The sequence below is a fragment of the Triturus cristatus genome, chromosome 5_1 (genome assembly GCF_964204655.1).
Source record: "Triturus cristatus chromosome 5_1, aTriCri1.1, whole genome shotgun sequence".
Classification (NCBI taxonomy): domain Eukaryota; kingdom Metazoa; phylum Chordata; class Amphibia; order Caudata; family Salamandridae; genus Triturus; species Triturus cristatus.
In genome coordinates this window covers 473,118,190-473,135,557 of record NC_140587.1, presented here as the reverse complement: position 1 = coordinate 473,135,557, position 17,368 = coordinate 473,118,190, and the positions used below count along the sequence as shown (strand labels likewise).

Genomic DNA, 17,368 nt, shown 5'->3' with positions numbered 1-17,368 from the left:
ACCACCCTCCCCCCTACTCCTGCTGCTGGGGAATCCTCTCTCTTTAAGCCACATGACTGGAGGGTTAACGGGGAGGAGCCAATATAGTAGGTTGCAAACTGGCATCTATCGATCCTGCTCCTGATTTGCCAAGTGTTCACATAAGGCCGAGGGAATTGAGCCAGAGATAATAAGCAAAGTCTTGTCTCTCAGTTGAGTATTTCTGTGTACGGTGCCTGCAAAAGGTTGATGTCCATCATCACAGCCCAGGAAACTCTGCAGTAACGTCCTCCTAAGCTTTAGTGGGCTCTAGGGCACACTCTGTGATACACTTTTGTTGGGTATCTTTTTGTTTATTTCTCTCTCTTAATTTTCCTAATTTTTTCTACATTTTTATGGACTAACTTAGTCACTGAGTATAGCAGGGATGTGGTACGGGTGCTTTTATCTTTATTTATGGGTTGAAATACGATAGAATTGATTAAATTACTTGCACCAGTCAGTTTTTTCTGTATGGCATTTAGTCAAATATTTTGAGCATACTGGTGATGGGGATAGCAAAGACTCGCAGTTAGGATGGCGCTCATGTAAGGTTTTTATGCTTGGATATTATTGGTATTGAGTCCTCTTTTTGTGCCTTTACTTTTCTCTATTTCATTATATTTGTTACTTTATGGTAAAAATAGAATTGTGTTGGATGATGAATGGCTTACATTAAGTTTTGTTAGAAGTTACTGTGTCATAATAAATATTTTTGTTACTAGAGCGTTTTTATAGGAAGTGCCGGGGGGTTGTATATTTCAGTTGCCTCGGTGACTGTAATTACCTACTGTTGGAATGGCGCCCATGTTATGGAAGTTTTGTTGAGTCTGTCTTTCCTCGATCTGGGTATCCTTACACTTTATGTCTGGCACCCTTTATGCTATATATATATTTTTTTTTTATAACTCTTTTTTATTAAACATTCTCGACATATTGGTACAAAATTCACAGAATCAATTTAGGGTTACAGTGAAAGCAAGTACATAAATTACAGTAATTCAGTTACATTGGAAGTCACGGAGAAGGGGAATCCTCATCATCAGTTACCCGAAGAGGGGTACATATCTCGCCCCGGTATGTATTCCAGGGGGACCAAGTCTTGGACCACTTGCGGGGGCAACCCCTGGCCACGTATACTATTTTCTCTCTTAGCATGCACCAGTCTAAGTCTGTCTCCCAAGCTTGAACCGTGATATTTTAATATTTTAACTATGGTGACTACGGTTATTTTGGTAACAAGGATTTCATATACTGGAGGTTAAGATGGGGCCTGTGCAGGTTACTGACGTTCGGGTAGGCATGGCATTTAGGGCCCAAATGCGAGTTAGTCAGCCACACCGCCAGCCTGCCACGGTGGCGGTAGAGAGAACGCAGCCAAGCCATTGGCATCCCAAGCACCACATCATGGTTTATAGCCGGACTGGCAGTGTGCCGGCGGTGCAGCCATGACGCCGGCATGCTCTGAGAGAGAGCCTAAAGGCAATGCTGGTCGCACTGCTGTGCCTCCAACAAGTCAGGTGCACTGCTGCCATGCACCAAATCGTACATGGCAAATGGTGCGCCCACAACAGTGCAGGCATAGAGAGGTACAATATGTGCCTCTGGCTGCAATTCCCATAAGGTAAATTGTTCTGGGGCCCTTTTTTGTGGCCTTTTACCTGCCTTTCCGCCGATCTTTTCATAGCGGGGTCCCTGCCATGAAAAAAGGTCGTCGGAAAGGCAAGTCATAATTCCCACCGCAGAGCACATCCTGGTACCATCACCATTGACGGCCCCTGTCTACACCGCCCCCCCACCGTGGAAGCTTGTATCTTGGCGGTAGTCTCCCCGCCCGCATTGAAATCTGGTGTTCGGACCGCCAGAATGCGAGGGCGGACTACGGACCTCCAAAGTCATAATTGGGTCTTTAGTCTTCTTTTTACATTTATGTCAATGTATACCGATTAGATGGTGCCCATGTAGTACTCCAATCTCTCAGGCCCTATGAACTCCTTTGCTTGCAGATAGGTATGTTGAACATATGAAAACCTTTTGTATTATGAGTGTTCTTTTCAGGTTTCTTTCTATGTTTGATGGGAGTCAAGGCAAATAACTGAAAGGAGCTCAATTGATTATTTATTTTCTTTTGTAGAAATGTTACTGTATTGATTACCTCAATACCCAATAGACAATGATTCTATGTGATGTGCAGGTAAGGTCCCTATAATTACTATTCTATAGATTTGTTATTCAAGTAAGGAAAAAGATGTTTGTATTGGTAACTTGATAATACTTGACTAGTACAACTGAAGATGTCTGGTAGATGAGTGGTGTGGTTTGATTTTCATTAGACTTGGGGTATTATGATAAGTCGCTGAATCATTGTAAATTTGTTTTCAGATATTATCGAGCAATTTTATTGACTAAGATGACGAACACAAATTTCATTATAATGGTGAACACCTGCAGTTATAGGCTTTGATTTTTAGGTTTTGATTTGTTTTAAGCTTTACTCACCATACACATAAGTCATAGATTTGAATGTCACGTTTACTTGCTAAACGTATGATCATGGGTGATTAATATGAGTTTCGTTTCAGGCTATGTGATAATCTCACTTCAGAAATAAGGATGTGAATTTGCTGGAATTCTTTTTGATATTTTACTTATATTTTCATTTTAGTTTAATTTCCCTTCTTTTGGCAATGAATGCATTCGGTCTTCTACAATTGAACAAGGAACATTAACACTGGGTGGGGTTTGCTCCGTGAGTTACTTATGATGTTTCTCTATGGGTTGCGTTGCTTCTCTGGACACATTGTCTCTGAATAATTCAGTGGTCTGTAATAGGTGAATATCCCTTTCTTAATGTAGCTATGTTTATGTATGTATTCATTTGTTTAATATAAAAGGAGCAATTCATACTTATACATAGTGTGATTTTTTTCCCCCTGAGGAAGTCTTTCAACAAGATAAAACACGTGTTGGCTAGATTGGTAAAATATAAAATAAAGAAGTATCAACTTTGACGAAGACCTGCTCTGGTGCTCAAGGGCTCTCTGTTGTTTAATTTTGAATATTCCTGTTCATGAGGTGTTTGGTGACCACGCAATCCCTCTAGAAGCACCTCTCTGCTTTGAGAAGATTATACAGCATTTTGTAACGTCATACATGGCGATGTGGCCTGAAGTTTATTCTCCTAGCAACCATATTAGTAATATTATAGCCTGTATTAGTAACTTTAACTGTACTTTCAAAAATGTTGCGACTCATGGTCTAAAGTTTCAATATGAATTATGAACCATTTTAATAATTTTCACACAAGATGACTGCTTTATGTAAATGACCAAGGAAAAACTGGTCATATCTTGGAGATGGACAATCAATCTCTGGCGTAATGGTTAAAAACTCGTGAGCCACGCAGATCTTTCAGAGTTCTGAAGAGACACATTGTGCGGCTAAAATAGGTGATGATAATGATAACTATAAAGTCTCTGCAGTAGCTCCATCCTACTTCTCCAGTAAGTACATTATGTCCCTCTTTCTTATACTGGGATTGACATTAGGGTAGGGAGTCACATATTTACCAAATTAGCAACTCAAAATGCTTAGCGCCTATTAATTATAGAATTCTATGCAGTAAGCGAGTTTCATTCCATCATGCCTTTTTTGCATTATCATATATAACAAGCTACTCCAAAGCTCTGACAAATACATGTTTAGTAAAGAAATTCTTGGTTCGCTCCTGTTCTAGACAAAGTGAATACCCATGCGGAAAGTTAAAATTGCCAATGGCATTCTATTTTAGCCAGATCACAAACCTGAATTCTGTTAAAGTCTTTAAGCACTTAGGGCCAGATATATATTGGGAATAAGCATTCTCTGTCGCAACGGAGACGGGGAATGCTTCCCGCCAATATAATGGTCCGACTGCCAAATTTATATGTGGGCAGACTATAGTTTGGCAATGGCGGAGACTACTCCTTTTCTGCCATGGCCAAAGTTGGCCAATTCTCTGATGGAGTAAAGGCCCTCTGAAAATTGGCTATATGTACGCCTTCCCATTTGAGATAGATGAAAATATAGATGTTCTTTACTGCCCGTCACCACAAGGCAAACCCTACAGTAAGGGGCACTAAAAAACTAAAAATGCCCCCTTCGCATTAGGAAGGCGAGGGGGCAAAGTATTTTCTAAAACAAAAGCCCACTTTGTAGTTTTGTTTTGGAAAATAAAAAAAGTTTTCAAATTTTACTGTACGGCTCCTTCATGCTTGTTGGAGCCACATGGCAAAGTTCCAATGCATTCACAGGAACCGTCTTAATGGTGGTTCCTGTGAATAGTTGAAATGTCAATTGGGCTGACAGAAATGTCTAAATTTGTTGCCCTGACAGATTACAATCCGTCTGCCAACTATTAAATTGGCCCCTTAATTAGCAAAGCATCATTCAAACTACCATGCAACCAAAGGAGAGCATGATATAAGACAGATCATTAAAGCAGACGATTTCAGTAAAATACCACCTAAGAGTTTACATTAGGAAAATACTACCCATGCCCGTCTCCACTAGAGGAAAATCAATTTGTGATATGCATTTCACTGTTAGTTTACCTCATGAGTGGAGTATAACTGAGTCCAGGTGGGCTTTGATTAATCGTAAACTCTAAAATTGCCAGGAATTATTATTTCTTACATCAGCGTGAGTAATATTTACCTGGAGTAATTTTGAACATAGGTATTAAGTAGGCAGAAGTGTAGTGCAGTTGAAATGGTCTATGTTTTTCAATTAGATTCTGCCTGCCTGAAGTGGAAGTTTACTCCACATTCCTTCTTGTTTTTTTTTTTAATAACTTGCATAGGACTTCACTCTCTATGAGGTGCCCGGTAAAAAGATTGAGGTATGTATTACAGACTTAGGTTCACATGACTCATGTCACTGAAAGAATTCATAATGAACATGGAATCAAATGTATGGTTGCAATAGATGTTGATACCATAAACCCTGTGTATTAAATGGCTTTCCCACGCTAACAGTTATGCAGATGGAGCTGAAAACATGTGGTGAAAATTAATGCTGTTTATATTAGCTCTGAATTTGAGGTAAGACCAAACCAGGACAGATGACTCAGGCGTCAATGTCCAGTTTGTGCAGAAAAATTTACAAAAATTAGTCACAGGACTCTCAAGAGCACTTGCCAAGATACTTAATACATCATGTTAGCATCAACAAGAAAGAGGAGATTGCAGCAGCTTGTCCACTGTTTGGATCCAAATTCTCAAGATATTTACAAGAACATGAGTGGCTTCACTCTGGTGCAAGAAACTTGGCTACTTTTCAGTTTAGCTATGCATGAAAGCCAATAGAGATAGGAGTGACTGGAGAATAATGTCAGATCAGTAACCGGTGAATATCCTGGGCATTTGCACAGGATAACCCTAACTAAGGAGCAGATAGTGTTCAAGCGACCTGGCATGGCAGCAGAAAAGCGAAACTGGTACTTTGTTACCCCGTGGCAGGGCACGATGTTGAAAGCTCTGCTATCACTGAAAGGCAACTCTTGTTAATGGGGTATATGCAGAGACAGCTAGACGTTGCGTAGGTTAAATTCATAATATTGTCTGGATCTCATGTCTAAGAGCTTAAAAGAGAATAAATTATAAGCACTGTATTAAAACGAATGCCGGCGGAGGCAATATTGTTAAAAAACTTTTAGAATATGGCATGAATCGTGATAAAGCTCCATACATATATATTAACTTTGCAAGATGGCCACAGTCCTACACTGCTTGTCTTCTGAGAGTCCACAATCAAGTGTAGTTCTAATACAATGAGACATAAGGAGAGCATAAGAAATACACAATCCAAAAATTGGTGGATATTTTACCATGTGTCTTGATCCTGAGGTTCAGTATTTGCCACATAAGCGGTGGTATTAAACGTGGGAGCAGGCATTATCGTCTCATCTACAGCCATGCTTTGAGAAAGGGTTGGTCCTGAAATGGTTGCTTTGGACACAGACGTGGACTCTGTAATTTATAACATTTAGAAAGTGGTCATGCTTACAGTGTTTTTCAGTTCAATGTATGTGATTTTCTACACACAGGGGCCTGCTACAGTTGATAACAAATACAATTGCATCATTCAGAGAACAGAGAGTATTTCAACAGGCTTCAGAGTTTTATTTTATTTTAATCCTTTCCACCAATTGAGGTTTTTTTTCCACTTAATAACTTTTATTGCATGATCGATAGAAATTATATATATATATATATATATATATATATATATATATATATATATTACCTACTGGCGATAGCCAGTAGGTAGTTATAGTTAGGACCACGTTTCCATAGGAAAACCTCAACATTCTATTTTGAATAACTTTGGCGCCGGTCGACGAATCCTCGCGAATTTCTCAAAATAGGTGGGGCGCTACGCTCCGCTCCTACCCTGAAAGTCTCGGGGGGATTCGTCAAGCGGGGGCTGAGATAAAAGGGGGGTCCCAAAACGCGTTTTTCCCATGCATTTTTCCATAGGACCTTTAGAACGAGCTACAGCCCGAATGGCTGAACAGAATTACTCAAAATTTGGCAGAGAGGTAGTCCCTAGGTCAAGGAAGTGCCTTTTGTAGGTTTGGTGTAAATCTGTTCAGTAGATTCTGAGAAAATAGCCTTTAAATCAATATATATATCTGAGCCAGCTTACGGTACGCTTACCGTACGCTTACGGTAAGCGTACGGTGGCGTGCGCGAGCGCGATTCTGATTGGCTCTTAGATCTTAGTAAACATTCGAATCGGCCGAAACCAGGAAGCGGCGGCCGCCATTTTGTCTCTCGCACTGAGAGAGATTTTTAAAATCGGAAGCCCAAAAACATGTAAAGGGGCTGTTTTGACAACTCCCTCCCACATAGTCATGTTGAGGGAGTCCCCAAACATCCCCCAAGTGCAAAAACGGTTTTATTTTTTTTTCGGCAATTTCGCGGGGTACGCTTACCGTACGCTTACGGTAAGCGTACGGTAAAAAAATAAAAATAAAAAAAACACTATCCACACTTACCCCACCCCCTGTGCTTTTGGTGGCCGAAGGCCACCAAATGTGCTGGGCTTATTACAATGGAAAAAAACACTATCCACACTTACCCCACCCCCTGTGCTTTTGGTGGCCGTAGGCCACCAAATGTACAGGGCTTATTATAAGGGAAAAAAACTTAGCATTTAAAAAACCGTACTAATTCACTGAAAAAACCATAGGTTTCACACACGTTATAGTTAGGAATTAGCATTTAAAAAACCTTGCAAATTCACTGAAAAAACCATAGGTTTCACACATGTTATAGTTAGTGGAAATTTTATTGATAAAAAACCAATGAAATTGCCCCGTTATAGTTAGCGCAGGCAACTATAACTCACGCGACCGCAATCCTCTGCTGATGACGTATGTGTCTTTATGAAAAAAAAATATTTGTAATATATGTATAGCTAAAAATGTATGGAAGAAGACATGGGCAAATAAGTGTCTAAATACAGTATTAGCATCAGCAGAGGATTGTGGTCGCGTGAGTTATAGTTGCCTGCGCTAACTATAACGGGGCAATTTCATTGGTTTTTTATCAGTAAAATTTCCACTAACTATAACATGTGTGAAACCTATGGTTTTTTCAGTGAATTTGCAAGGTTTTTTAAATGCTAATTCCTAACTATAACGTGTGTGAAACCTATGGTTTTTTCAGTGAATATATATATATATATATATCTCAATGCACACTCCTCAGTGACCAAGGAATGACGACGCCATGTCTTGACAAATATTACGTTTTTATTTGTCGGCTGATTGGACGCTCTTCGCCTGAACCAGCAGGCTTGCTCGCCAACAACGTTTTGTCAAAATCAACCATTTTTAAATGCTATACATGTGACATATCATGTGAAGAACTACTAACACAGTATCATGGAAGACAGACTCGTAGTTCTACAATTAACTATGCTCTCAGTGGTACGTAAAATCAATCGTACTTTGCAAAACAGTGTTAACCACGCAACATTCATTGTTTACATTAGATTGAATATTGCAATCTGATATAGCCACAATTTATTAACTCACTTGGAGACTTACTCCGTCCTTGACGTTAATGTCTCCAACTTATTTTTTGTTAGCGCTGCAAGCTCCCAGCTGCCACAGTGTTCACTTCATGGCTTGATGCCGAATAATTTACTCAACTTGTCATGCGCTACTCTCTACAGTGTGTAAAAATTCTGGTAACAAATCGTAAATTGGCGTGTACAAGTCTTACAATTATGCCCAAGGGGGCTGTTGGTCAATTGCTAATAACTACCTATTTGAGGTAGTTATTAGAAATTGACCAACAGCCAACTACATACGAGGATTTATCTGAAACCAACAGCTGGCAATACGTTGCTTCATGCAACTAGCTTTCATCTCAACAATCTCATCAGAAGTATACCCTATGGGGAGTGTCTAAGAACAAAGCGAAATTGCAGTGAACCAGAAGTCTTAGATCTTGAACTTCGTAATTTACGCTCTCATTTTAAATCTAGAGGTTATGATGAGGAGTGCATATCAACTGCAATGTATAAGGTCAACATACAATAAACAACATGGACAAGTTAGGAACATCCTGTCAAAACACTGGCACTTAATTCGTAATGATCCCATTTTGGGTAAATTAGTGTCACATAAGCCGTTGATTACATTCTGTGGAGAAAAATCTTTCAAACAAATGCTAGTCAACAACATGGCACCTAAACCTAATACAACTAGGGTTAAATCGACATGGTTACAACGTAAAGATGGCTTTATAAAATGCATGAAATGTAAAGCGTGCTCACATGGTAAGAATATAACATCTTATTTGATGGGGTGTTCACTCATTGAGAAGAAAATAAAAGGACAGTATAATTGCAAAACAGAATTTGCTGTCTACGTGTTGAGATGCCCTTGCAATCTTCAATACGTAGGCAAAACAATTCTGCCGGTACATAAAAGAGTGCTGCAGCACTTGAGAGCGATTAAACATGGTGATAAATCATGTCCAGTGGCTCGCCACTTTGAAAACCACCATGATAAAAATGTGCTAGGTTTATCATACTTTGATATAGACTCTATTCCTCCAAATGTGAGGGGTGGAGATAGAGAGAAGAAATTGAGAAAATTGGAATCTCGCTACATATTGGAATTAGATTCAAGGGCCCCTGTGTGTCTAAATATGGAAGAAGATTCATATACACATTTGTGATCTCTCTGAATATTTAACCAGCTAGTAGATCATATCAGTTAAAAACAAATTGTGATAGTCAGGAAACACCTCGAAAATCTCTGTTTTAAAAGAATTTAAATGTTTTGTTACCACTTTAAAATATTATTTTGTATTTTTGTCACATTTGCACTTTGGGTGGGGGGAAAACTATGAATTTACAGTATCGAATGTTTGAGGTCGACGCAGATTATATGCCCACTTGGGCAGAATCAGTTTGAGGTAGTTATTAGCAATTGACCAACAGCCCACTAGGGTATAATTGTAAGACTGGTACACGCCAATTTACGATTTGTTACCAGAATTTTTACACATTGTACAGAATAGCGCATGACAAATTGAGTAAATTATTTGGCATCAAGCTATGAAGTGAACACTGTGGTAGATGGGAGCTTGCAGCGCTAACAAAAAATAAGATGGCGACATTAATGTCAAGGACGGAGTAAGTCTCCAAGTGAGTTAATAAATCGTGGCTATATTAGATTGCAATAATCTAATGTAAACAATGAATGTTGCGTGGTTAACACTGTTTTGAAAAGTACTATTGATTTTACATACCACTGAGAGCGTAGTTAATTGTAGAACTACGAGTCTGTCTTCCATGATATTGTGTTAGTAGTTCTTCAAGTGATATGTCAGATGTATAGCATTTAAAAATGGTTGATTTTGCCAAAACGTTGTTGGTGAGCAAGCCTGCTGGTTCAGGCGAAACACATCCGATCAGCCGTCAAATAAAAACGTAATATTTGTCAAGACATGGCGTCGTCATTCCTTGGTCACTGAGGAGTGTGCATTGATATTATGGACCGAACTTGGGTGGTCTGCTGGACGACGTGCCCTCTGGTCAGGAGTTTGCAGAGGTTGTACACAAGCAGCTGGCAGTAATATATATATATATATATATATATATATATATATATATATATATATATATATATATATATATAATCTACTGGCGGTCGCCAGTAGATAGTTATAGTTAGGACCGTGTTTCCATAGGAAATCTCAAAATTCTATTTTGAATAACTTTGGCGCCGGTTGACGAATCCTCGCGAAATTTTCAAAACTAATGGGGCGCTCCGCTCAGCTCCTACCCTGAAAGCCTCGGGGGGAATCGTCAAGCGGGGGCCGAGAAAAAAGGGGGGTCCCAAAACTCGTTTTCCCCATGCATTTTCCCATAGGACCTTTAGTCGAAGGTACAGCCCGAACGGCTGAACAGAATTACTTGAAATTTGGCAGAGAGGTAGTCCTCAGGTCAGGGAAAGTGCCTTTTGCATATATGGAGTCAATCTGTTCAGTAGTTCCTGAGAAAATTGCATTTAAAAGCACATACATATCTATAGCCGCGCACCGTGCCCTTAGACAACTTGAGACCAGATATATCTTGAATTTGGATACTAAGTATCCCAATGGTCTCAATCAACCGGAGGATCTATACACCTGTCTATAAGTTTCTGCCATTTTGCTCCTTCGTCACAACATGTCTACAAAAACCTTTTGTTCAACATAACCTTTGCTACAGGGCGATCTGAAAGATAATGCTTTTTGCCTATCAAACCTTCGGGAATTATGAAATGAAAACAGTATACGATAGAACATTATGTTCTTATACTAGATTTCCCAAGGCCGCACTATATATATTTTATCTTTTATCAATTCACATACACATCGGGTTTTTTAATACACGTATTTTTTAACAAATTTTGGGACAAATATAAGTATAAGCACTTAGCACTTTAAACATGTTTGCACCTGCACTATTTTACATGCAATTAGCAAGGAAAGTGTTGGCAGGTATGGTCTAAAAATATTGTAATAAATCTACTGAAACGTTTACATTATACTCTTCTATTTAGACATATACTATAACAAGGTATTTATACCTGGACGTTGCTTTGGTATATTTGCAAACATTTGCCCCCCCCCTTTTTTTTTTAGCAAATCAGCGATATTTATTGTTTTTTAATCTTATTTATTATAATGAGGTTAGTTTTAAACATACTGATTTGCTGGAATATATATATATTTTTATCAATGTATACAAATCAATTTGTTTTTATACGTGTGCTATTGAGCATTGTGAAACAATTTTGTTATTTGCACATTGAACTAGTCATAAGACGAAACAAAAATCTATTTTAAATGTTTCTTCCATGTCTATGACCCCACAAAACCTTGCATGCATGTCACTTTAAGAAAAATGCAAAAATATGTAATTTAAAGATACCCCGTGGTGTATGAGTGCGTCATGTGATCAAGGTCCTTGAGGGATCGAAACGAGTCATGCTGGTCGTGTAAGCTGTGGCTGAATAAACCTTAAACAGCAATACGAACTTTGTGGTCTGCACTCTGTTCCTTGGCAGGAAGAACGATAGCTGCTTACGGAGATAAAGCAACATAATAAGTAACCGATTTGGAATCCTCCGGCAATACGCAGACCCCCTCCGGCTTGTGGCAAAGGCTGTCATCAAAGGATCCAAGACTTGGGCTCAAGTCAAAAAAAGAAAATAATCCGGGAGGATTTTTGGCAGCCAGGCCCCCCAGCAAGCACACAGTGAAGAGACCCGCGATCGCCATAAGGTAAGCGAACGCGAGTCGGAGGACTCGTGGGACGCCATTACCGGGTGAAAGGGCGGGATCTGAAGGCTTAATGCTGGGTACGGAGGTCATTTCATGAGCGTAACACAGGAGCAAAGAAATCATTTGCAGCTTTTGTTGTTCTACGCTCAAACAACCTTATTAAGTTTTGAAATACAGCCTATACAGCAGCACTATGTCAGCGGACGCGCTGAGAGAGAGAGAGGAAGTGGCAGCAAATATGTTTGACGATAGCAAAGCTCCAACACAGGACTTCAATACCCACAATGCACCACCTAGCACTCGTAGTACCAGTCTTCGTGAAAAAATAAGGCAGCTTGAAAAATTAATTAAGAGCGAACAAAGCAAGTGGTGGGAGGGCAAATCCCTCCAGAGATATCTTGATGTTAAAAGAGTTCCAAGGGGGCTACGAATCCTTTTAGCTCCCAGCTATGAAAAACCAGACAAACAAATGATGAAGGAATGGGCAGAAACCAACCTTGAATCATCTATGAGATTGATGGTCATACTAGTCAAATATGCGGAATCAGACCGCGCAAAAATACAAATTGAAATTGATGATTTAAACACTGAGTTAAACGCAATGGGGCAACAAGATGAAGTTAAGAAACTAAAAGAAGAAATGATGAAGCGTTTGAAAAAGGAGGAAGACAAGATAAGGGAAAGAAAAACATACAAATTCCATCGCGACCGTATGGATTATGAGTGTGGCAGAGTGTTCACTTTTGCCAAAAAATATGACAAATTGAAAATATCCAAATATGGCAATACAGCTCAAGGATCAGTAACAGCCCAAACTGAACTAGAAAGACTATCAGAAGCAACATCCATCTCCCGTATCAGCTCAGGACGTGAAAGCGATACGGAACTGGAATTCCAAGCGCAGGCTATGTCACAGGTACCAGCTAGTATCTCTCTTGCGGATGAGGTAGATTTTTTATGCCTCGCACGCAGGGACACACTGCGTCCAAGAATCAGAAACAAACAAGCAGGAATTCCACAAGAAAAAGAAGGGAGAGAAGGAAAGCAAAACAACGATGGTCCGCAACAGAAACAACCACAAAAGAAACAACCCAGGCGCAATTGGAGACGATAGATGAAATACAGTCATCAACTAGCCAAACTGTCATCAACTTGTCCCGAATCACACTCAATGAAGCGGAGAAGCAACTCCTAGCGCTAGGCCTTTCTTACTGCCCAGAAAGTACCTTCAACTACGCCTCCACGAGAATGGATATTTTCAAAAGCATACGAAAATTAAAGCTTAAGAAACACTTTCTTCTTTTGGAACAAAACAGCAACAAAAAACAAATTCCTAATACACAATCTTCAGGCTCTGCACCAGTGGGTCTAACTCCTATGGATATACCAACACTACAGGTATTACAAGCCCTGGCAAATGAGAACGACACTTCGTCACAATTTAGTACCCAAGCTCCATCTATGAAGATCTGCACCCCCTTCAAACCCCGATCTACATTCAATCCGATCACTTTAGGGACTCAATTGACATTTTCAATGAGCAGATTAGAAGCGGAATTAAGAAACTTAATCATACTGTAAACAACAAAACAAATACAAAAGGTGACACCAGGAAATTGCAATATCAACAACTTATGAGCAAACTTAGCAAAAACAAGGAAATAATCATCCGAAATTCAGATAAGGGCGGAAATATTGTATTATTGAATAGAAAAGACTACGCTGAAGAGGCCATGTCACAGTTAAGGGACCGTGATTGTTACACGCGATGTGATCATCAAGTACTAAAAAACATGTATAATACCTTCGGAATTAAGCTTATAGCCTGGAAAAACGCGGGGCTATTAACCCAAGACGAATATAAATACATGCGAAATGAAACTCCTGTGACTCCGGTTATGTACTTTATACCAAAAGTGCACAAAAATCCTCTGAACCCCCCAGGTAGACCAATTATATCAGCCCGCAACAGTCTCCTGAAAAAGACCTCAAGATATTTGGACTTTTTCCTCCAACCTCATGTGCAAAATCTGCCCTCATACATTCGGGATACCAGCGATTTCCTTTCGAAAATACAAGACTTTGTTTGGCACAATGAATATCTATTAATGACTCTAGATGTAACATCCCTATATACGTCGATTAACCACCAAGATGGATTGCGGGCTTTAAAGCATTTTCTTGCACATAGGGGTGCTATGTTTGAACAACACAACAACATGTTAGCCAACATGGTTGATTTTTGCTTAACCAACAATGTGTTTCTCTTCGAAAATTCTTTGTATCAAGAGCAACGCGGTGTCGCGATGGGGGCCAGTTTCTCTCCCAGCTATGCATGTATGCATATGGGCCGGTGGGAGGAACTGGTCCTCACAAGACAATATACTGTACAATTGAGTAACAATGTTGTCAAATGGGTCAGATATATTGACGATCTGTTTATAATTTGGCGAGGTGACATCAGTGATGCAAATGTGTTTGTAGAAAACTTGAATCAGAATAATCTAAATCTTAAGTTTACAGCAGACATTAGTTCAGTATCGGTCAATTTCTTAGACGTGCAGGTCTACTTAAAGGAAGGTCAGATTCACACAACACTGCATAGAAAACCAACAGCCGGCAATGCGATACTACACGCCAGCAGTGCACACCCACAGCACCTCATACAAAGTATACCTTTTGGGGAGATGCTGCGCTTAAAACGCATATGCAGTAACCCCACTGATCTCAAACAACCGCAGGCAGCAAGTAAAAAAAGATTTTTAGCCAGAGGATACTCTCCTAAAATTATTGAAAATGCCATCAAAAAATTTAATGACTTAGACAGAGCAACTCTTCTCCAAATAAAAGAAAACCTGAGAAGATGGAAGACCAATTTAGATTTATCTTAAATTTCAGTAAACAGGGAAAATTCCTGAAGAGTCTAATCAATAGGAACTGGCCAATTATATTGGGAGATCCAATTATTGGTCACTTACTTCCCAAAAGGGCTGCTATCACATTCAGTAGAGCTCCATCTATGCGTGACGCTCTGGTCAGAAACGATTTGGAGAACCTAACTCAGGTTACTTGGCTCAATCAAAGAAAGGGATTCTATAGATGCAAATCCTGTAAAGCATGCCAACAAGGCATTAACACCACCGCATTCAAAACACCGTTCAACAAAGATGAAATCCCGATTACCAAGTACCTAACGTGCAAAACGGATCATGCCATCTATGTGCTGGAGTGCCCTTGTGGACTCAGATATGTAGGAAGTACTATCCTTCAGGGACACAAGAGGGTACTTCAGCACCTAAGAGCAATCAAAAACCTTGATCCGACTTATCCTGTTGCAAGACACTTCGAGGATCAACACAAATCTGATCCCACTCTATTCAAATACTTTTTGATAGACAGCATTCTATATAAGAAAAGAGGAGGTGACCGAGTCAGAGCCCTTAGACAACTTGAGACCAGATATATCTTGAATTTGGATACTAAGTATCCCAATGGTCTCAATCAAACGGAGGATCTATACACCTGTCTATAAGTTTCTGCCATTTTGCTCCTTCGTCACAACATGTCTACAAAAACCTTTGTTCAACATAAGCTTTGCTACAGGGCAATCTGAAAGATCATGCTTTTTGCCTATCAAACCTTCGGGAATTATGATATGAAAACAGTATACGATAGAACATTATGTTCTTATACTAGATTTCCCAAGGCTGCACTATATATATTTTATCTTTTATCTATTCACATACACATCGGGTTTTTTAATACACGTATTTTTTAACAAATTTTGGGACAAATATAAGTATAAGCACTTAGCACTTTAAACATGTTTGCACCTGCACTATTTTACATGCAATTAGCAAGGAAAGTGTTGGCAGGTATGGTCTAAAAATATTGTAATAAATCCACTGAAACGTTTACATTATACTCTTCTATTTAGACATATACTATAACAAGGTATTTATACCTGGACGTTGCTTTGGTATATTTGCAAAAATTTGCCCCCCCCCTTTTTTTTTAGCAAATCAGCGATATTTATTGTTTTTTAATCTTATTTATTATAATGAGGTTAGTTTTAAACATAACTGATTTGCTGGAATATATATATTTTTATCAATGTATACAAATCAATTTGTTTTTATACGTATGCTATTGAGCATTGTGAAACAATTTTGTTATTTGCACATTGAACTTTATTTCATTTAAAGATACCTCGTGGTGTATGAGCGCGTCATGTGATCAAGGTCCTTGAGGGATCGAAACGCGTCATGCTGGTCGTGTAAGCTGTGGCTGAATAAACCTTAAACAGCAATACGAACTTTGTGGTCTGCACTCTGTTCCTTGGCAGGAAGAACGATAGCTGCTTACGGAGATAAAGCAATATATATATATATATATATATATATATATATATATATATATATATATATATATTACCTACTGGCGGTCGCCAGTAGGTAGTTATAGTTAGGACCACGTTTCCATAGGAAATCCGCAACATTCTATTTTGAATAACTTTGGCGCCGGTCGACGAATCCTCGCGAATTTTTCAAAATAGGTGGGGCGCTACGCTACGCTCCAACCCTGAAAGTCTCGGGGGGATTCGTCAAGCGGGGGCTGAGATAAAAGGGGGGTCCCAAAACGCGTTTTTCCCATGCATTTTTCCATAGGACCTTTAGACAGGGCTACAGCCCAAATGGCTGAACAGAATTTAATGAAATTTGGCAGAGAGGTAGTCCCCAGGTCAAGGAAGTGCCTTTTGTAGGTTTGGTGTAAATCTGTTCAGTAGAATCTGAGAAAATAGCCTTTAAATCAATATATATATCTGTGGCAGCTTACGGTGCGCTTACGGTGCGCTTACCGTGCGCGTACGGTGGTGTGCGCGAGCGCGATTCTGATTGGCTGTTAGATCTTAGTAAACATTCGAATCGGTCGAAACCAGGAAGCGGCGGCCGCCATTTTCTCTCTCGCACTCTGAGGGGGGAGCTGATAAACAAATGCCAAAAACATATAAAGGGGCTGTTTAGACAGCGCCCATGCACATAACCATGTTAGTTGAGTCTTCAAAGATCCCCCAAGGTAAAAAACGGTAATTTTTTATTTTTCGAAAATTTCGCCGATTACGCTTACCGTACGCTTACCGTACGCGTACGGTAAAAAAATATAAAAAAAAAAAATCCACACTCTCTCCACCCCGTGTGCAAATGGTGGCCGAAGGCCACCATTTGTGCATGGCATATATGAGCACAGCATTTCCCCAAAAAATTTCAACAGATTACCTATCACAAGGAAGCGCATAATATGTCCTCCATGTGCGCACGGAACGAACTGCGTTAAGTGGGTGCGCACGCCACGAATGGCGTAAAGTAACTTAGCATTTAAAAAACCGTACAAATTCACTGAAAAAAACATAGGTTTCACACACGTTATAGTTAGGAATTAGCATTTAAAAAACCTTGCAAATTCACTGAAAAAACCATAGGTTTCACACATGTTATAGTTAGCTGGAAATTTTACTG

The 17,368-nt window shown here is 39.5% G+C and overlaps 1 protein-coding gene across 2 annotated transcripts in view; it reads right to left on the bottom strand.

Moving 5' to 3' along the window:
• Positions 1-17,368, bottom strand: part of NBN (nibrin) — a 443,605-nt gene that overhangs the window by 174,419 nt on the left and 251,818 nt on the right. For both annotated transcript variants that reach the window (XM_085605307.1, XM_085605308.1), the window contains one exon: positions 5,885-6,026. In XM_085605307.1, the coding sequence (XP_085461433.1) occupies positions 5,885-6,026 (142 nt within the window). The remainder of the gene's footprint in view (positions 1-5,884; positions 6,027-17,368) is intronic.